Below are 21,886 nucleotides of genomic sequence, written 5' to 3'. Positions count from 1 at the left end.
ATAACCATTTTATTTGTACATCGAGATAAACTATCCGAGACGAGAAAATAATCAATAGTGGAAGAATGAGGGTGTCGAAACCATGTAATTTTACCACTACATTTGTTGGTACAATTTACAATAGCAAGACCTGAATCATGAGAGAAATCAAGCAGTTTTTCACCATTACTATTAACAACTGTATCCCCCGTTTGGTCTCCTATTCTACCATTGAAGTCACCCATGATTAAAATATGTGGGTCTACGTCATCGTCATTCAAGTCCAGAATTTTTATAACTTCAGAAAGAATTTGATTGTACAGTTCATCGCTAAGAGTAGGGTTAGATCTATCTACTGGGAAATATGCACAACAGATGGAAATCGCCGAATTATCACTGGTTTTGACTTTAACCCATAGGCGCTCATATTCGTCATTACCAGACATAAACATGTTATCATCTATCGTATTATAAGTATTAGAAATTAGAAAACCGATACCACCACCTCCTTTATTATTTCGGTTTTTACCGATCCAATTGTAGCCGTCGACAGATATCTTATTATCATCTTTTAGAAATGTTTCACAAATACCAAAGATGTCAATGCTATTAGTCTTAAGAAATTTAGGGATTTCGTACATGCTTGAATTTATTCGGTTCACATTATTGAATGCTATCTTAATATGAACATTTTCGCTTGTTTCTGTTTGCTTTTTTCTACCTTTGTTACCACGTCTATGTCTTTTTCTACGTTTATGCTTAACATTACTACCAATATCATGGCTAGGTCTACTCAATTTGATGCCATTCGCTGTCTTCTTCGCATGTTTTAGTTGAGGTGTGCTAAAATGACAGATATTATCATTTATATTATTAAACATACATTGGTCATGATTTATGTCAAGCTCGTCATTTAAAACAGAAAACTTATTTATAGTGATGATGTAATACGTCTACGAAGATCTTAGATTTTGCCACAAAGGAAAAAAAGTGGTGTGAGGTCTGGTTATCGTGCAGGCCACTCCACAGCATGAGCCATCCCAACCACTCTGTTTGCTATCCGTGGACAGAGTGAAAAACGGGTACTTTTATTCAAAAGGGCATATCTTCAAAAGTTGTGAGCCGATTGAAAAAATTGTTTTGGTTTATTAAGGCTAACGATTTAAGGTTTCTTTACATACCAAAATATATTTAATCAACTTTTCAGAAATAGGAGAAAAAGAGGGCGCAATGAGGGGCCTCTTTTTTTTTGGACACCCTGTATGTGTTATTTTGTCAATAGCGAGTACGAGTTCAATGTTAGGTCGAGCTGAATTTTGGCAGACATATTAGTCGAGCAATCTTGTTTGTGTCAGATGGAATAGGAACAAAAATGAAAAAGTGGCGTACAGCTAGGAGACTAGATGCAGCTGATTGGGGCAGCATTGCGCTATTCCAGTTGAAATCCTTACACCTTATATGGAAGAAATGACCTATAATCTCCCAAACAGGAGTGTAGATTGCTAATGGAGTCGCCCATTCAGGTAGCCCCATTTGGCGGATTTTCTCTTAGTTAAAAATTGACTACCCGCTAAAATAAATGACAATTAACACCATACTCATAAAATGTACCCTGTCAAGTGTTTTTGTAATTGTTTTAATTAGAGTTTTAATAACAACAAAGACAGTTATTATAAAACGAAGGTCGTTTATTTACACGGTCTGTCATAACCGAATATTTTTGTTAATATTTTGTTAAAATTGCAGCACTTTCCCTATTTTACTATATAATTACAAACTTTTACCGATCTGAATTCAGAGCTAAGTGAATTATTTATTTAATAATTGGACAATGCTTCACATTGATAATCTAATGTGATACGATATAATAATTATGCTACTAATCAGACAGTCTTGTTCTTGCTGGTGATCAGCTTCGCTTTTTAAAGTGAACATATTAAGGGATGGGGTATGAACGTTTGGACAGTATTTATTTGTGGACATTAGAGCACATCAGACATATCGAATTGCATTCTGAATACGAAGAATGTCCTTCTGATATCAAATAATTTTGATTTTTGAAATTCGCAATGTAATACACGTTTTATGTCAAATGATTAAAAATTGGATATTTTTGATATTTAACAGTACTCGAAGTAAAATTTACAAATCTGATGATTTATAATTAAAGTGTATGTAGGTGGGATGATATGGATTTTTCCCCAAAACACCCCCAAAAATAGGTCTTTTGGGGGGAAAAAATCCATATCTTCAATATGAAAGGTCAAAACTTTCAATTGATCGTCGGCTTTTCCTCCCAGCTACATACACTTTAAGAATATATCATTAGATTTATAAAATTTATTTCGAGGACTGTTATATATTCAAAAATGTGAAAAATATCAAATTTTAATAATTTGTCATAAAATTTGTATTATATCGTGAATTTCAAATTTTTTTAATTATTTGATATCAGAAAGACATTCTTCGTATTCAGAATGCAATTCGATATGTCTGATGTGCTCTCATGTCCCACAAAAAAAATACTCAGTCGAAACGCTCAAAACGCTCATTCCAGATCCCTTAATGAATCTTTGAAGCAATATCCAGTTCGAGATTGATGTCCGGTGAAATCCGCTGCAGACTTCACGACAACTGGCAGAACATTAATCTACATATAAATCTTTTTTGCGATGGGGTGACAAACTCCTAACGGTGTTTGTTTCACTAATTTCTGCAGGAACATTCCAGCAAACACAGAACTTTAGTTTTCGTTAAAATGTTTTAATAACATTTAAATGTCGAGTTATAAAAAGGTCATGAAAACATTTTTAAAACCTTTTATATGACAACAATTCTGCAACAACATTTTAAAAATGTGGTCAAAATGTAATTGCAAAATATTTTGTGGCAAACATTTTTGCAACATATTTTGTCGACATTACAATACCCTTTATATAAACCGACATTTAAACATTTTCTGTAAAATGTTTTATGTTTGCTGGGATACCAAAAGTCCATTCTGCTCCACTTGCATTGAAGCATCAGTCGTTTCATAAAACCAGACTTCGGAATGTCGACGTAGACCAATATAAATTCCTTGTTTGGGAAAGGTGCGCACTTTTCGCTCAATCTCCTTCCTTAATATCACTTTCACTATGATCCACATTATTTGGTTTGCACATATGAGTTATTATAGTATCCAGCCTTTAGAGTCAAAACCAATCGGAGATTTCCACTGTTGCATCATATTTGATTACAAACATTATATCATGTCCTAATATTAGTTACTTATCAGACACTACAGTGATTAATCAAGGAAATTATCTGCAGGGGGTTTCCCAGCATGACGTAATGCACTGTAAACTGATCTGCCCATTTTCGTTGTTGTTGTTGTTGTTGTTGTTGTTGTTGTTGTTGTTGTTGATGGTGATGTTGATGTCTTTGCGGTTGATGCTAGTTGTTTTTATTTTAGTATTTTTGCCGAGGATGTTTGTAAAATGATATAGAATGGTATTATCAACCTTTATCTAAAGTAGGGAAAGAAAAAAGTGGTTAGATGTCTTTACTATTTTCGCTGTATAAACTCGAAGTCACAATTTATAATTAATATTATTATTCAGTTCCAGAGTATGAAATTATTTACATCAATCAGATAAATTCAGCAAAGACAAGTCGACAATTTACACGTGAAATCATCAAAGACGATGAACTCTATTTCAAACTTCGCGCCTTTGATGACGATTTACACGTGGAAGTCACAAAAGACAAGAATTTCTTCACTGAGCAGACGACCTCCTGTATGTATTTGGAAGAGGATGGAATGGAGATGAGGAGGATGTTCCAAGAGACTGTTTCTACAGTGGTACTGTGAAAGGACACAGTAACTCTAGGGTGTCAGTTAACACGTGTGGAGGAATGGTAAGTTTTGACAGAATTTCGATTCTTTGAATATCAGAAAATAGACGATACTAACAGCAGCTTTCCTAACTGGTTGCTGTTATTTTTAACTGTGCTGATAGGGCGAAAGCGATCTTCTCTGCAAGACCGTTGTTTTTAATGTTAAGATGAACGAATACTTGAGAAAATATTAATGGAGAAAATATGAATGGCGTAATTCTATTATGTTTACATATGATATCCAGACTGGCACAATTTCACGAGAAGGATATGAAGACGTGTACATTGAACCTCTACATCATGTTCATGCGCAGAAACGAGGAATGGATAGCGCCCTTGGTCACGTGATCTACAAAGCACCAAAGGAAATTCATAACATGGAATGCGGAGTCCATGATAATGAAGACCACACTATGAGACAAATGAGGATATTGATTTGCAGAATATTGTCCCAACCCAAAAATATTTGAAGCTTCATATTGTTGCTGACCATCACTACTGGGCTAACAAAGGCGCTGAGAGTTGTAAATGTATAACTGCGACTTTTCAGGCGGTAAATATTTAGTTTTGACTCTTTTTTGGTTAAATGCTTTTAGTTGTTATTTCAAACAAAATGCATAAGGTAAACATACATAATTTTGATTATAAAGCAGTATTATACAGTTCAGACCTAATTTAACGCCTTATCTGGCTGACCACAGGACTGGCATATCGTAGCATTCTCTAAGCAGTTTATATGCGTTCCTCTAAAAACATTCCCTAAGCACTTGCCATGAACTTTGCCATGTTTAATCAGGTATTAAGAACAAACAAATTGTATTAATACTTTTAGCTAAGCGAGTTTTTTAGATAACCTTGGGCAAAAGTGTACACATTTTGAGCCCTCCCATCATGACCCTCAGCAAGAGGGAGAATATGGTCCAGCATTGTCGATTTTTAAAATGCCAATAAGTCAATTTTGTCAATTAAATATAGACTGACGAACGTATTTCTTGCGTAAACCTCTTCAATCATTCGAAATCATACATTTGCAACAAATATGATTTTTTGTTTCCTCTGTTTTTTTTATAGTTGGCGCATCGAATGGCTATGCTTCCCGGTCTCAACGTGCTTCTCTCTCGAATAACGATCATCAAGACTAATGTAAGAAACACTTAATGAAATGGTGAAGTGTGCAAACAACGTTATTAATCTCTCGTATTAAGATAAGACTCAAAATTATTGAAAGTTTCTAATCAATGTATAGGCTTAGGTTGTATTTGGGAATCGTCTGAGTATGAATGATGCATATTAATTAATCATTAGGAAACGAATTTGGAGAAAACCTTCTGTTAATAAAATACTATGCTGAGCCACCAGCCTGGGTGGCTCACGCTCCAGTAATTTCAGATGATTGAGCTCAGTAATACATCAAAGAATGTCTTCCAATTCATGAAAACAAATAGATAATCAGCTTATCGGATTAAAAGCTTAGAGGGAAGGTCTTGCTGCTCAGCGAGTGTAGCATCGGAAAACTAGTGATATGAAAACTCCAACGAAACCCTACTCGATAACTCGGTTGTGGTGGCGCAAGTAGTTTGCACTCCTAGTGCAGACGACAGGTTGTGGGTCATTTAAAATAAAGTCGCATCTTGTCGCATCATGCAAGTTTGTATTAAATGTCTTAATCTGTTTTAAAATTCTCAAATGGATATTATATTGCAGTATTTAAGATGAAACTTAAGCAGAGAATTGATGGAATTGAAAGGTGGCAAAATTAGCTAAATATTATTCTACCTTGGAACGAATCACGCGAAACAGATTATTTCTGATATCAGAGGTTATAAAAATATTTTTAGGATCTTCGCTGATATCTTTAATTTGTTGGGGTATGTTTGTCCACAGACAATCTTGAACACAACATCAGACTCGAGTAACAATTTGTGGTTAGTCCGTGAATGGAAGAATACTCAACCGGATGAAGCACAGTGGGACCATGTAGCTCTTGTTGTACCGTAAGTATCTAGAATTTGTTAGGTACAGTTGCACGAAATACAGAATAACATGGATGCTTTATCACCATCGTCCACCCGTACTCTGCAATATTGTGTATAAATCATAAGTTCAGATACTTGGGTTAAACAAATGGCATTATCATATACAGAGGATATAACTTGTACAAGGATACCTTGCTGTAAATCTAATCTTCACCTTTACGTAGCTGTGGGTTTGCCAATATGCTGTAGATATAAATACATGCTCCGGCACTAAGGACGAATGATATGTGTTCTTTTGACAAATCTTGCCGCGCGTGAAATATATAATTCAACGCCGCTCTCCAGGATCTGTTGTCACTACAAGATTTAAATGACATGGTTTGGATTGTTGGCCCTGTAAGAAGTACTCTAAAAATTCATAAGAATAAACATTTAATCTATAGGATTCTGATTGTTATGAGGGACAAAACCCAAACGGTGCTTCGAAAATCTTAATCCAATGGATACCAATTCAACTAATTTGAATTAGAGTGTTTTTGTCATTGTTGGTAACGTAAATATAACGCTTTACTTGCAGAATGCACATGGACGTTGCCGGGAGAGCATATAGTTGTAGCGTCTGTGGGGGCAACAAGTGTTCAGTGTCCTACATAGGATCTTTGTTTGGTGTACAAGTATTGGCACACGAAATTGGACACAAGTAAGAAGAACTATTTGCATAATAGGACTGCTATTCACACTTTGACCGGGACTTAAACATGTTTCGGTCTTGCAGACACAAAATTGTTAGAAAGGAGAATTAACTTAATGTATTTGTTTAGTTAATTAAATTAATCATGGTAGACATCAAGATATATCTTGTACAAATGAGTCAACATTAAAGAAGATTTACTTTTGTACGAGTGTAGCACGTGGACATTCTGACAAAAATTTTATTTGTTTTTGGTCCTGATGGGTTATTTAATAAACTTATGTTACTTTTAACGATAACCTTAAATGTATAGGCTAGTAAGAATGCGTGGTCTCAGGCACTAAATACCTGTTGCGAGTATACAGCCTGAAGTCTTAGTCGAGTAATGAAAACTACCTGCCGATTGGACAAAAAGAAATTTTCATTATCAATTGGACCAATCAGTAACATTGTTAGAATAATTTCACCACACAAAAAATTGGGGTGAATTATTTGCAAAGCTCCATTCTGATTGGTGATTTAAGTGAAGATATCATATAATTGACCAATCAGTGGCAATGTTAGGTCGGCAGATAGTGCTCAGGTGGTTACCAATACATTTAATCCGTCATTTATATTTTCTGGAACTTTTTTGCTGTAATTTATTTTTTGCTCTCTTTCCTTATTTTTTTTTAAATTATCAAATTAGCATTTGTATCAGTCATGACACCGGTGGCTTTAACTGTGGTAAAAATGCTTACGTAATGGGAGCTGCAGGATGGTCCGACCAAGAAATGGGATGGTCACAGTGTTCGCAGAAAGAATTTCTGCAAAATGTCAAGTAAGTTATAGTAATTTGGCATTATCAACCTAAACTTCATGAATGGATCACTTTTATTATCGACAACTATCTAACAATCTGTATTAACTAATAACCCAACAAACACAAAACATTTTCAACATCATTCGTAAAAGGTTAGAAAAGGTTGTCAGAAAACGTTTAAATGTCGAGTTATACAAAGGGTAAATAAGGATATAAAACGTTTTCATAACATTTAAAAACATTTTTAGATAACTCACTGCAAATATTCCAACATAATGTTATTTAAGTGTTAAAAAAATATTTCGCAATTATTTTACAAAAACATTTTGAAACAATTTACAAAATCGTTGTCGTGTGTTTTCATCAAAAACGTTTTAAAACGTTTAATGACCTGCATACAACACGACATTTAATGTTATTAAAACGTTTTACCAAACCAAAACCGAGAATATAATCTGTTTAAAACGTTTTAAAAGCGTTTTGTGTTTGCTGGGAATGTGACCCGATCAAGCAACATGACAACAATATCCTGAAGAGTCAGAATTTTCCTGATAAAGAACCCTTTTAATCAGCTTTAATTTGATGTAACTTGTCAACAAAATAAGTTACCTATTGTTCGTGTTTAGCGTAATCGGGTTACCAATATGCACCAGGTACAGACTGTCCAAAACCTTGAACCATAGTCAATTTTTGAGAAACAACAAGTATGCTAAATCAGGGATATCCATGATGAACGCATTCGGTTGAACCACTGTACCAAGCTGCTCCATACCCATTTTTGTACATAGCATGCGGAGATTGCGACACTGTAAATGAGGTGTTTGTCAAACGGGGACACTGAAAACGTGCTCTTCTTGTTTATCCTTATATCACGATATCAGTCTTTTGTTGCCCACATTTGCACTCACTTGCCCACTGTTTTCAATACGCACCCACGCCCCCCGCACCCTCCCTGCCTCCCCCATACACACATCGACAACCATTGTCGCCTATTTGGACTAATAAATAAAAGTACATTATAACTAGTCATTTACAAGAAGAGTCATGATGCAGTCATGTCTACAGTAGAATTCATCTCGACCTTTGCAGGACTTAAACCCCATTAAAAGCTATTAAACCAAGATAACACTCATTGAAGCAGCTCAACTGATTAAATCAGATCTTCTCTGGTTGTGCACAAGTGTCTGTTTTACATGTGCGACATCGCAATAAAGCTGGTATTATAGCTTCAGTTGAGTAACCGATTATAAAGGAAACGAAAGGAAACAATGGTATGTGTACCTTTGTTCACGAAATGAGACACTGACCTGCTTTTTGTTAACCAGCATTCTTCAAAATGAGCAACATAATGATTGTTGACTTAACACGGTTTGGAAATAATTTCTTCATATTTTTGGTGTTATCTGTCGTTTACATATCCTTCCTAAAACACAAAAGTGCGACCCTCTCCAAACATCTAAATTAGCTAAAAATTTAGGACATGTTACAAAACTATATTTTCTAGAACCTATTTAGAATAGTTTAAATGTAGCTTGTACCGTTTTTTTGTGGCATCCTTCAGAACGGAGCGGTCCGTTACCAATATAGCTCAATATTTTCGGTCAAATCTCCATTCAATTAACACGGGGAGTTGGCTAGCTATGAGCTAGCTATGCTTTGCCCTCACTCATATTTTACAAAAATGCGACCATTTCTGAACATCTAACCTAGCTGTAATTTTAGGTCATGTTAGAGAAACATATTTGCTAGAAGTTTGGAGAATAAATTAAATATTGGCTGGTTATTTTTCACACAGTGATGTTAACTAGGCAAGTGTCCATTCTTCCAACATACATCATTTGTAGAGGTCACGCGTCAATGGTGAGAGCACTGTGTATTGTGTATAGGAAACGGGGACACTGAAAACGTGCTCTTCTTGTTTATCCTTATATCACGATATCAGTCTTTTGTTGCCCACATTTGCACTCACTTGCCCACTGTTTTCAATACGCACCCACGTCCCCCGCACCCTCCCTGCCTCCCCCCACATATACATCGACAACCATTGTCGCCTATTTGGACTAATAAATAAAAGTACATTATAACTAGTCATTTACAAGAAGAGTCATGATGCAGTCATGTCTACAGTAGAATTCATCTCGACCTTTGCAGGACTTAAACCCCATTAAAAGCTATTAAACCAAGATAACACTCATTGAAGCAGCTCAACTGATTAAATCAGATCTTCTCTGGTTGTGCACAAGTGTCTGTTTTACATGTGCGACATCGCAATAAAGCTGGTATTATAGCTTCAGTTGAGTAACCGATTATAAAGGAAACGAAAGGAAACAATGGTATGTGTACCTTTGTTCACGAAATGAGACACTGACCTGCTTTTTGTTAACCAGCATTCTTCAAAATGAGCAACATAATGATTGTTGACTTAACACGGTTTGGCAATAATTTCTTCATATTTTTGGTGTTATCTGTCGTTTACATATCCTTCCTCAAACACACAAGTGCGACCCTCTCCAAACAGCTAAATCAGCTAAAAATTTAGGACATGTTACAAAACTATATTTTCTAGAACCTATTTAGAATAGTTTAAATGTAGCTTGTACCGTTTTTTGTGGCATCCTTCAGAACGGAGCGGTCCGTTACCAATATAGCTCAATATTTTCGGTCAAATCTCCATTCAATTAACACGGGGAGTTGGCTAGCTATGAGCTAGCTATGCTTTGCCCTCACTCATATTTTACAAAAATGCGACCATTTCTGAACATCTAACCTAGCTGTAATTTTAGGTCATGTTAGAGAAACATATTTGCTAGAAGTTTGGAGAATAAATTAAATATTGGCTGGTTATTTTTCACACAGTGATGTTAACTAGGCAAGTGTCCATTCTTCCAACATACATCATTTGTAGAGGTCACGCGTCAATGGTGAGAGCACTGTGTATTGTGTATAGGAAAACGGACAGTAACTTCAGTATGTAAAAAGGAGCGGTCCACGTTTTTGAAATCCTTGTTTTATATATTACCCCAGGGTAATGTGTAAAACTGGGACCCCAAATTGACCCGTCTTTAGCACTACAAAACGTTTTTAAGAGATCCCTTTTTAGTCCCACGTTTTTGAGGTCCCCGTTTTCCGTTTTACAAACATCCATTATAATCATTGTGCCTTGATCTTTCTCTTTTCAGCCGTTTCAGCTGCCTAAATGACTCGTAAAGACACTGGTGTTCAATGATTAAAGTCGTAACTACCTTACATAATCAGCAGATGCTGAATCCATTAAAACAGAGATCGTTGATTTTGGTCATACAACAAAAAACTTCTTGTGGTGGTCTTCGTTTTCTTTATAATTTATAATGAAGAATTACATCTGAGAGGGGCCAAAAATGTAGATTTTTTAAATTATAGGTAAAATATTCATTTACAGTGGATCAAATACCATAATATAAAAACAAGAAAATACACAAGAAATACAAGATACTTGTTTCACGTTTATTTGACTTTAGTGTCTATAAAAGACATACAATGTTTAAAGAAATACAATGTATATTATTTTAAGGGGGCCTTTCAATTTAAATGGCAAAAGCAAGAGATGAAATCGAACCATCCTCCTTTGAATGGGTAAAATGCGTCTATTTAGAAGACTAGCTTGATATGAGCGGGGTCGTCACCCTGGCTTCAGTTCCGCCCTGTTTGCATCTGGTAACCTGCAGAGAAAATAATACAATCAAGCATCATCTCCTGATAATTTTGTGACTAATTTTGCATTTTTCTCAAAAAATAACTAAACACTGGTAACATAATTAAGGAAGGAAGGAAGCCAACAACTTTGCTGAAATTTCAGTGATTCAAGATAAGTGGTTCATTATGTTAAGAAATGAGGCACATTCTAGCGGTACCTCTTTTTTTAAATCATAAATAACGTACCGCTTGTCTTGAGTCACTGAAATTCCAGTTTAGTGACCGGATTCCTTGCCCCTACATTCATAGAAATTGTTCGTTGGCATTACTCACACAGTAAGTTGATGTAAGTCGTTGCGTCAACTTTCCGAGTAATGCCAACGCGTACAATTTTGAGTAACGCCGACTCGATATCATTATGTTGGTCGCACTCATTTGCACTTACTTTATTGAGTTGTTACAACTCAGAAAATGAAACTAGGTTAGCATAATTTTCTAGAGGTGTGATATAGCATACAAAATTTTGCACTGATTACAAAAATAAATATTTGAATACTGCTAATTGTGCAGAAAATGATCCAATTACGTGAATTAAGTAACAAAGTACCAAATTGGAATAACTCAAAACAATAAGTACCAGTAACTTAATATGAACGAGTTACATCAACTTACATGTTGGGTTACAATAACTCAACAAATTGGTTCTTTGAACCTTGTTTATTTTTCTAAGTTCCCTGAACTTGAATTCAGAAGTTGGCATTACTTAAAAAGTTGACGCAACGACTTACATCAACTTTTTAAGTAATGCCAACAAAGTTGATTAGTTGACGGAACTTTTTGAGCTTTTTCAGCATTTTTTAAGTTCGGATAAGTTAAGGAGAATACACGAGGAACTGTTGATTCTTGAAAAATAATCAACGAGCGGAGCGAGTTGATTATTTTCAAGAATCAACAGTTTCGAGTGTATTCTCTGACTTAAACCATTGCTTTATACTAACAATAATATTCTCTAAAGCTGTGAATTCGTAAGTTACTAGTAATAATAAATGGAGAAAGCAAACATGACATTGTTCCACATTTGTAATTTCTTTATCTGTTGATTCGTATTATTGATATTTACATTTACAAGGTATCTCACGCACGCAAGACTGGACACACCTGTAATTTCTATATCTGTAGATTCGTACATAATTATAATAATGTCCTTCAAGTGATTAGACAGTCAATAGCCATGCACTTCTGATGCGTTTAATAGGTCTCTATTTTGCATAACAAGGACAATTGCCATAAAGCAGTATACAGACTTTTTATTGTACGTACAATATTGTATGTACAATATGTACGTTATTTAATCTATTGCCATTCTATTTCCAGTACTGTTTAAGTTCTAACGAATGTTTGATGACGTAAAATCGATAATATATTTCTGCTAGATATTGTATGTAACATATTATCGATTTTTCGTCATCAAACATTCGTTAGAACTTAAACATTACTGGAAATAGAATGGCAATATATTAAATAACGTACATATTGTACATACAATATTGTACGTACAATACTCGGAGTCTGAAGCGCGCTTAATAGTCACGGGTTCATATCAAATGGTCAATAACAAATCATTGCAGCGTTGCACTTGCTCTAAAACTCTAGCCAAGAGTTTGCTCACCGAAGCTAGAGTTCTCGAGTAACGTTGCACCTGAAGATAGCTGGACCTGTGTTGCATTCTGTATATTACTACACACAATTTTATTGGAGATCTTCATGATGATTTGTTTTATTTGCCATATACGGAAATTATCGAAAATACTCAGAAGTAAGGATACTAAGCAATGAAACTCAAGTTCTCCGTGTATCGAGTGTTCGGTTTAGGAACAACCATGCAATTATGGAAATTATTTGTGATCTTCGTTGAAATGCATCCCGTAATCATAAATTTGGAGATGTCTTTCGAAAAGGGAAAAGGACCTAAAACATGATTCTATATTAGTCGAACAAAGGTAAGCATGTGTCCCATTTTAAATGTGTAAACAGAGGAAGAATTCGTTTTATTTGGTTGGTCTGAACCATAATGCCTACATGTCCCTGAACTTAAGCGGCAAAAAACAAACAAACAAACAAAAAAAAAAGAAACCACAACAAAACTTCGACGCGGAAAAAAGCATCGACCTCAACTTCCAGCCCCCCCCCCCATCACCCCTGGAAGTCAAATGGAGTGTCCCTAACATTATACTAATTATGCGGTCTTTATTGACAATTACCACACAACTATAAAAGCAGTATAAAGACTAGAAACACTACTAGAATAAAGATAAAATCAGTTCACATGAAATACCTGAACGAATAGTAAAAGCTGCATTAATGTAAGCACACACAATTTGTAAAATATCTTATCTTTAGCACCCATAACAGCAATAAAAATATCATAGTTATGCCTACCCTACTTCAGTTTGTGGTATTCTAAATAGACTTATACAGAAAGAAAAACCTGTCTCAGAGTATCCTAAGCTTTACATGTCATAATAAAATGATACTCATCATATTATTAAAATATGTAATTATAATAAATATTTATAATATTTAATCATAATATTTAATTATCGGATAGGCCTACTGGCTACTGATCGATATAGGTAAATATTCAAGCATGCCAAATACCACCAGATAAAACAAAATGTAGTTTGTACACGAAAGACAAATACGGTGGCTAATATCATTAATAAACATGCACAAAACAAACAAATAAATAAATAGATAGGCCTAAATGCATTGATACAGAATGTGTATTATAAGTTTCCTAAATAAAAAATACGTAAGCGACTAAAATTTTAAAAAAATGAAAAAGAAAAAAGAACAGAAAAGAAAAAAAAAACCGACAAAAGATAAAATATTTTTAATTAAAAATAAGTTGAAAAAGAAAAACATAGGTCTATGCAAATCTTGGCGGAATAATAGGCCTATATTTATGACACAAATGAAAGTGTAATGGCCGAATTACACTCAAAATGTACAATTTGCGTTATTATTTTACATACAAATACAATTTTGTAGGCCTATAGGCCTACAATTATAAAAGCTCGGTAGGCCTATTATATAATTTTGGAAAAACGTAAGTTCTGCGCATGTACAAATAAAGTATTGTATTCATTGTATTTTTTAGTGTAAAATGGTTTCAGAATTTTTGAATGTCGTTCATTTTATTTTATTTGTTCATGATATTATGATAATGTTCCTTTTCCCATCACTTAATCTAGAAACAGCCGTAATTCTATTCAATAAACTGTAGATTACATATTTTGTACGAATCCACACTTCTCTGTACGAATCCACACTTAACTGTAGATTCGTGCAGAAAAGTGTTGATTCGTAGAAAATAATCTACAGTTTATTGAATAGACTGACGTCACAGCAATGGTTTAACTAAAATGAATTTTGTTTTGGCAACTTTTACACTATTTTTGAGTTGTCCAAACTTACTCCCTTTGAATTGCGCCAACAAGGCGAACAAGTCATTTCTATGAGTGTATAATATTCATAACTTTTGTTACCAGTGTGTTATTATGTTTTTGAGAAAAATGCAAAAATAGTAACAAATTTATCAAAGGGGCGTAGCTTACTTCAAAATAAAACGATGTCCGAACAAAGAAAGTTTACCAGTGATTACCGTGGAAATGAATAGCTTTCTACTCATACCTTCTTTTCCGTCTTATACGTCCTCTTATAAAGTACAATCACAATAGCTACGATGAAAACAATGAAACTCGTCAACAGTGCCCCTGCCCTGATCGATAGGATAAAGTCAGTATCTGAATTTGAAAATGGAGAAAAATGAGAAAGGTGACAGAATATTTTTTTCTGCAACATACGCCTGAAATTGTATTTAACATAACATAACAATAAGTATTTATATATGCGCCTTTGCCTAGGGATTCAAAAAAAAAAAAAAAAAAAAAGAAAAAAAATCAAAAATACAAAAAGCAATGGCAGCAAAATTTACGGAAATAAGTGAGTTTTGATCAATGACTTAAATGAGTCCACGCTGATGGCATTCTTGATTGTAGATGGTAAGCCATTCCAAAACCTTGGGCAAGTCACTGATGAAAAGGCTCAATCCCCAGCACATTTCCTGGTGCGAGGAATGATAAAATTAACACTCTCACTGGACCTAGTACTCATACCATGTATGGAGCTCTTGATCATGAGACAGTTGGAAATGTACTGAGGAGAGAGGCCATTCAGGGACACAAGCGAGAGTGTCTTGAACTTGATTCTCTCATAAACTGGTAGCCAATGAAGATCTCTTAAGAGTGGGCTTACATGATCAGACTTGGGCTTACGATATAATCAGCTTGGCACATTTGTTCTGTAAAAAAAGTCTGGAGAGATCTTTCTGTGTTATTCCATTGAGCAAAATGTTACGGTAATCAAGACGTGAGAGAATGAGGGTTGTGAAAGTATTGTGACAAGTATTGAAATCCAAATATGGACGAATTCTGTTGATGTTTCTAATGAGCCCATTGACTGATTTACAAAGTTGGGTGATGTGAGCAGACACACACATTTGACGATCAAAAACAACCCCAAGGTTACGAACAGAAGTGGATGGGAAAATCTCTACACCATCAAGAATAAGGCTAGCATTGGCAATGTTTTGGCATGTATGGAGCTCTTGATCATGAGACAGTTGGAAATGTACTGAGGAGAGAGGCCATTCAGGGACTTGTACACAAGCGAGAGTGTCTTGAACTTGATTCTCTCATAAACTGGTAGCCAATGAAGATATGTTAAGAGTGGGCTTACATGATCAAACTTGGGCTTACGATATATCAGCTTCGCACATTTGTTCTGTAATTTCTGTAGTCTGGAGGGATCTTTCTGTGTTATTCCATTGAGCAAAATGTTACGGTAATCAAGACGTGAGAGAATGAGGGGTCTGACAGTATTGTGACAAGTATTGAAATCCAAATATGGACGAATTCTGTTGATGTTTCTAATGAGCCCATTGACTGATTTACAAAGTTGGGTGATGTGAGCAGACACACACATTTGACGATAAAAAAACCAAGGTTACGAACAGAAGTGGATGGGAAAATCTCTACACCATCAAGAATAAGGCTAGCATTGGCAATGTTTTTAAAATGATGGGGAGATGCTGCCAGAAAAAAGTCTTTTCTTGATTTAGTTTGAGCTTGTTTTCAATCATCCAGGTCTGTATGTCTGTAACACATCTAGAGAGCTTCCATAGTGCACACACAACATCACCAGGAATTGTAGGATCTACCACCAAATAAATCTGGGTATCATCAGCATATGTTGACGTAAGATTCTCCCAACAACATTAGTATAATACACAAAGCCCAATGGCCCGGTTACAGATCCTTGAGGTAGGCCATACTACAAATGTAAATCTTTAGAATAAGTACCTGATACCAGTATTCTAAATGATCTATTATCAAGATATGGGCTATACCATATGGGCTATACCATAGGCAGAACCTCCAATACCAAAGTCATCTCTGAGCCTATGCATTAAAATTGTTTGGTCCACCGTGTCAAATGCTGTTAAGAGATCTAACATCAACAACAAGACAACCTTTTGGTTATCCAATCCACGCAAGATGTCATTTTGGACAGAGACTCAGGCCGTTTCAGTACTGTGTTGCCCTCTGTTGGCAGACTGCATAGGCTCAGAAAGGTTATTGGTATCAGTGTGATGAGTTATCTGAGATAAGGCACATTTTTCAAGAACCTCGGATGTAAATTGCAGGTTTGAAACTGGACGGTAATGCTTGAGGTCATTATTGTTCAAAGATGGTTTTTTAGAACAGGGGTAATAATGGATGTTTTCAGATGGGAACACACCAGATGTCAAAGAAGTGTTAACAATTCTACACAATGTGGGAAGCAGGACATCAACATGCTGCTTTACCAGCCAAGTGGGCATAGGATCAATGAAATACTGGGACACTTGTTAATGACATTTAGAAGTTCTTCACTTGACACGTTCCTGAATGCTGAAAATGAACATACTTTCGGCTTGTTCGTTTCATTACCCATCTTAGGTCTATTAGATGTCATATTATCAACCTCATTTCAGATCTTTTCCACCTTACCAACAAAGAATTTGCCAAAATCATTAGCAAGATCTGCAGGCGAGTTTGTTTCAGATACTGCTTTCACTATAATAGCGTTTCTTGGCCTCACGTATCACATCTATGTCATTCTGCTTAGCCTCAACGTATTCAGTGTGGTTAGCCTCTGATTTCAGTTTCCTCCTTTTCCGCTGCTTCTGACGCCGCTTTCTCCTGGCTTCAACAACTGTCTCATCATACCAAGCAAGACGATGTTTTACCCTACGAGTCTTAGTGGAAGCAGGCGCATGAGAGTCTAAGACCTCAGTGCATGCCTTGTTATAATCCCCAAGCAAGCTATTAACACTATCATACTCTTTATTTATGATGTTTTTCATTTTTGCATCACGATCACTGGAGAACTCAACATGATCGATGAGCTTGAATTTGCGGAAAGTGAAAGTGATCTCCTCAACAGCTGGTTTGGGTAAATCAAGGACACAGTTGATCATAAAATGGTCCTTAGGTGAGAAATCTTTGTCAATCCTATACCTCTTATCAATGTTATCATCTTGTCTGGCAACAACTAAATCAAGAGTATTCCCACTTCTGTTGGTAGGCCCAGTTACATGCTGAATTAGACCAGTTGATACAAGAGTGGTTAAGAATTGATTAACATCAGACTTGCCCGGCTGATTACAGTGAATTTTAAAGTTACCTACTAGAAGGATCTTCCCAGGTAATAGGTATTTCTTAACAATTTTAGAAATTAAAAATCTGGTTTAATAGGGCGTCATCATTTCAATGTGTGCGTATGAGAGAGTACGAAAATGTTCAAATATGCAAACATTCCTGCTCATTTTAATAGTTTTAGAAATTAAAAATCTTATTTGATAGGGCGTCATTATGTGTGTGTATGATAGAGTACGAAAACATTCCCATCATTACGCCCGCATTGCTATTACATTTGAGGGAATTTGTGTTAATACTTTTTGACTCGTCGCAAGGGCGCGTGAATTTTTGGAAAACCGAAGGAGGCAGCGAATTCAGAATTCATCCTACGAAAATCACAGCAAATAAAAGACAAATTAAACGAGACAAGTAATTACTATAAAATTATAGTCTTACCATGTTGACCTTCCACATTGTCACTGCTACTTTGGTGAAGTGACGCCTTTTTATTTACATCATAATGACTTCCTCTGAAAAACAACATAACGAAATCGTTTATAAAAATTAAATAACATGAAAACTTACTGCAGTAAGTAAAATACACAAGACCCAGAGGATGATTTAAGCACTTCCCAGCAAGTCTTGCGGTTAGCACAGCTGTGTGAGTGAACATGACACCACTGCCCGCCCACTGCATACACAAGTGCATGGTTATATTTGAATTTGGACAGATATATTTACCGTAAAAACACCTTCAAAAAGTTGGTCGATTTCACATTTTATGTTATATACGGAAGGTGTGAATTATCCTTCATGCATACATCACTTTAGATCTGAAATCGACCAAGTAATAATGACACACGGGCAATTCTAAAACAACATCTTTTGCACAGAGTTCAATGGGATTTGAAAAGTAAAGTGGCAGTTGAAACTCTAGTGATAACACTTTTACAGTGCATGATGGGGCTTCCTTAAATCATCCTCTGCACAAGACCAATCTAATTTAGTTGACACTCGCCCATTGGGATCCACTATTCTGAAGACTATGCCGCCAGGATGACCTGCTCTGGCACGATCAGTGGTCAGTATATACACTTCGCCTATATTAATTGTTCAATAAAAAACCTAAATATTATTCTATTTACATATATCGATTGCAATATTAGTAGTACCAATAAGTTTACAATCACCTCAGATCTGTGACATCAAGATATTTGTACTTTCTGAAGTCAAAGCCATATTGCAAAATTTTATAAAAATACAATTGTACAAAATGTTAGATTTCACTGTTGTCAACTATTAATTTTAAGCCAAGCAATCGAGCTCAAAGCCCGGGGGTAAAGCAAAGAAAATTGGCGATGTTAGCAATGCGTGTCACTCTGTCAATCTTTACCGAGGTCGGTCCTTTTGATGTGTTATGACCATCCCGTACGCCATGTACACAGTGTTATCAAAATCGCGCATGCGATAAGGCATGATTTCTACAGGATATGTTGGTTCATTAATGTACATTACAATCATGGAAAAATCAGAATTTTAACCAAACTAGAGGGAGTCCTCCTCAGAGAAAGCTGCAATATGGCATTCAGTACAGAACATTATGTTACACCTGGTCCATAATACGCTTTCAAGTATCAATGTTACAAAAGCAATATATCCCGCAACATACATTGTTCAGAAAGCTTCAAATGGGTTCTAAAAAACGCCCAATTTCCCTTATGGTAGGAAAGATGGTACAAATTTATTTTGGAGTAGTAGGTACCTGATTCGTCTTCTCCAAATGCCAGAATATGGATAGGGTATGTATTAACAAGTCCATCTTTACAGACGTCATCGAAACATACGTCTTCTCTAGTCCATTTGATTTCATTCTCAGTTAATGTAAACATTCTCCTGAAATTAGTTTAAAACAGTTTATTTAGTGATAATTCACACATGCAGTAGGTTACAGATCCCTTAAATTGTAAAATATTAACCAACAAATCTGGATTCATTTATAAAGTGTTACAGCAAGCTCAACATTTTATGGCAAAACATAATCATGATAATTGAATTGTCCAATCATTCTTTGCGGTTAGACCTGAGACGTCACGACGATGTGCACATCGTTTAGCGAACATTGTTAATGCACATTTCAAAACCGTGAAGTGCGCAAAAAAGTCAATTCCTTCTTGGACTCAAGCTATTACGAAGAGTTAGTCAGAACTTAGAAGGACCTGTAATATAACTATTGCTACAATAACAAACATAATACAAATTTGGTGTCTAAAACCCAAGAGTTGGAAATCCATCAAATTGGATCGTGGCGTATAGTAGAACAAACAGGCGAATTTGTGGCAAAGGCTAATACGCCAGCATACACTAACGCTTGGAGGATAGGACAAGGAAATGACGTACCCATTAACATAATCACCAAAAATATATTTTCCCAGCAGGCTAGATGACTGGCGTCCTCTGTAAACATAACCACCAGTAAGGTTTCTATACAAAAACGATTCTCTTATAAACCATCACGCGCACAGTTTCCACCCAGAGGATGATTTAAGGACGCCCCATCATGCACTGTAAAAGTGTTATCACCAGAGTTTCAACTGCCACTTGTGATGTGCCCTGAGTAATTTGATTTAATTTAATTATTTAACTTTGTTTACAAGCTGAAAGTATTTCATGACATGGGAAACCCCGTTGTACGTGCAAGACAATGGTGTGGAAAGTCATTTTGGTATTCCCCCAAATTATTGTAAACAAAGTCAGATTTATGTTTGGAACTTGGAAATCCCCAGTTCAGTATATTGCACCATAGTCAGAACCCCCCCCCCCCCCCAGGAAGTGATGTAATGTGAAAGGTGAATGTGTATAATTAATATCGGGAAATCCCAAGATTGCAGCAATGTTGTGAAAATGTGATTGAAGTAATGGTTTATTAATAGATGATGGGTTTTTTGCATGAGTACTGATATAAAAAGCTGGAGGCTTTTGTTGGGACTTTACAGAATGCCGTGGGAGATTGAGAAACTCCACATGTGTGTGATGGTCTTCGTGCTTCAAAGAAGAAGTACATTTTAACCAGTTTATATAGCCAATAATTGAGCTAATTTTAATACAGCAACGAAGAAGACAGCGAGCACACAAAAGTGCCCTTCCTCATCAAAGGATTAAAAGTTCTTCTGTCAAATTGCTGGAGTTTGCTGGGTTTGTGAAGGCCACGCATCTGTCAAAAAAAAGCGGATCTGTGTTAAAGAAACCTGTTCCCTGGGAAAAGAGTGATTGGTGAAAGAAACACCATTTTTGGAGAAAGCAGCGCAAGGAGATATATTTGTGGAGAAAGCCGCCCAAGGAGATATATTTGTGGAGATAGCAGCGCAAAGGAGATTGGAGTAAGCATCATCATTTTCGTATGAGGATTTTATACGCAATGATTTATAAATGCAAGTGTACTATGGACTTCGCTGATTTTCGCAGGACAAGTGAATAAGGATATATTACATCAGTCGTCCAGAACATTGCAAGAACTCTAGAATCAGAGTTGGTTAAGTACCGATAGAGTAAAACTGATTGTGTGATTTCAGTATAATTATATTGTTGTTATATGTACCATGCATACTTTGTTTTCAATTAAAGACTTAGATTATGTTAGCTTAATCAAACAGTGTATTTGTGTTGTGCATTCGTGTGAGTTCGGGTAAAAGGTGATTTTGGCCTTGAGTCAAGTACGACTCGTAACAAAAATTGGGGGCTCGTCCGGGATATACACTGTAAAAAAAAGTTGACAGTAATTTACTGAGTCTTAAAAGTGAAAGTACAGTATGGCAGAGTTTAAAGCAGAAGAGTTTCTTGAAACTATAAATTGGGAGAAGTTTGATAAGTTGAAGAAACCTGATTTATTAGCGTTTGCAAAATACTATGAATTGGATGTAAAGCAAGCCAACAGAAAACAAATAATCAAAAATGCCTTAATTGATGTTTTGGTTGATGAAGAGTATTTTGAAGAATCCATTTTGGACAAGAGAAAAGAGGTCAAAACTGAAATCGGGGATGCAGTAAAGTTGAAAGAACTAGAAGTTCAGGTGGAAATGGAAAAATGAAAATGCAAATGCAGTTGGACATGCAAAAGCTAGATATGGAAAATAAAGAAAAACAACAG

The 21,886-nt window shown here is 35.7% G+C and overlaps 1 protein-coding gene and 1 long non-coding RNA gene across 2 annotated transcripts; one reads left to right on the top strand and one right to left on the bottom strand.

Moving 5' to 3' along the window:
- The first annotated feature begins 4,293 nt into the window (after positions 1-4,293).
- On the top strand, positions 4,294-10,621 carry LOC140165670 (snake venom metalloproteinase lebetase-4-like). The gene is made up of 6 exons (XM_072188976.1): positions 4,294-4,411; positions 4,930-5,001; positions 5,743-5,852; positions 6,412-6,534; positions 7,214-7,345; positions 10,507-10,621. Exons 2-6 carry the CDS (start codon positions 4,942-4,944, stop codon positions 10,532-10,534), a joined length of 453 nt encoding a protein of 150 aa, XP_072045077.1. The 5' UTR covers positions 4,294-4,411; positions 4,930-4,941; the 3' UTR covers positions 10,535-10,621.
- Positions 10,622-10,831: 210 nt separating this feature from the next.
- Positions 10,832-19,601, bottom strand: LOC140159173 (uncharacterized). The gene is made up of 5 exons (XR_011859854.1): positions 19,505-19,601; positions 18,761-18,842; positions 18,199-18,272; positions 14,693-14,805; positions 10,832-11,025 (listed from the first exon to the last, which is right to left on the bottom strand). It is a non-coding gene; the product is annotated as an uncharacterized lncRNA (long non-coding RNA).
- Positions 19,602-21,886: the final 2,285 nt, after the last annotated feature.

Source organism: Amphiura filiformis, chromosome 1 (genome assembly GCF_039555335.1).
Source record: "Amphiura filiformis chromosome 1, Afil_fr2py, whole genome shotgun sequence".
In the NCBI taxonomy this organism is placed as follows: Eukaryota; Metazoa; Echinodermata; class Ophiuroidea; order Amphilepidida; family Amphiuridae; genus Amphiura; species Amphiura filiformis.
Note: the sequence above shows the minus strand (reverse complement) of the source record. Positions and strands in the feature narration are given on the sequence as shown.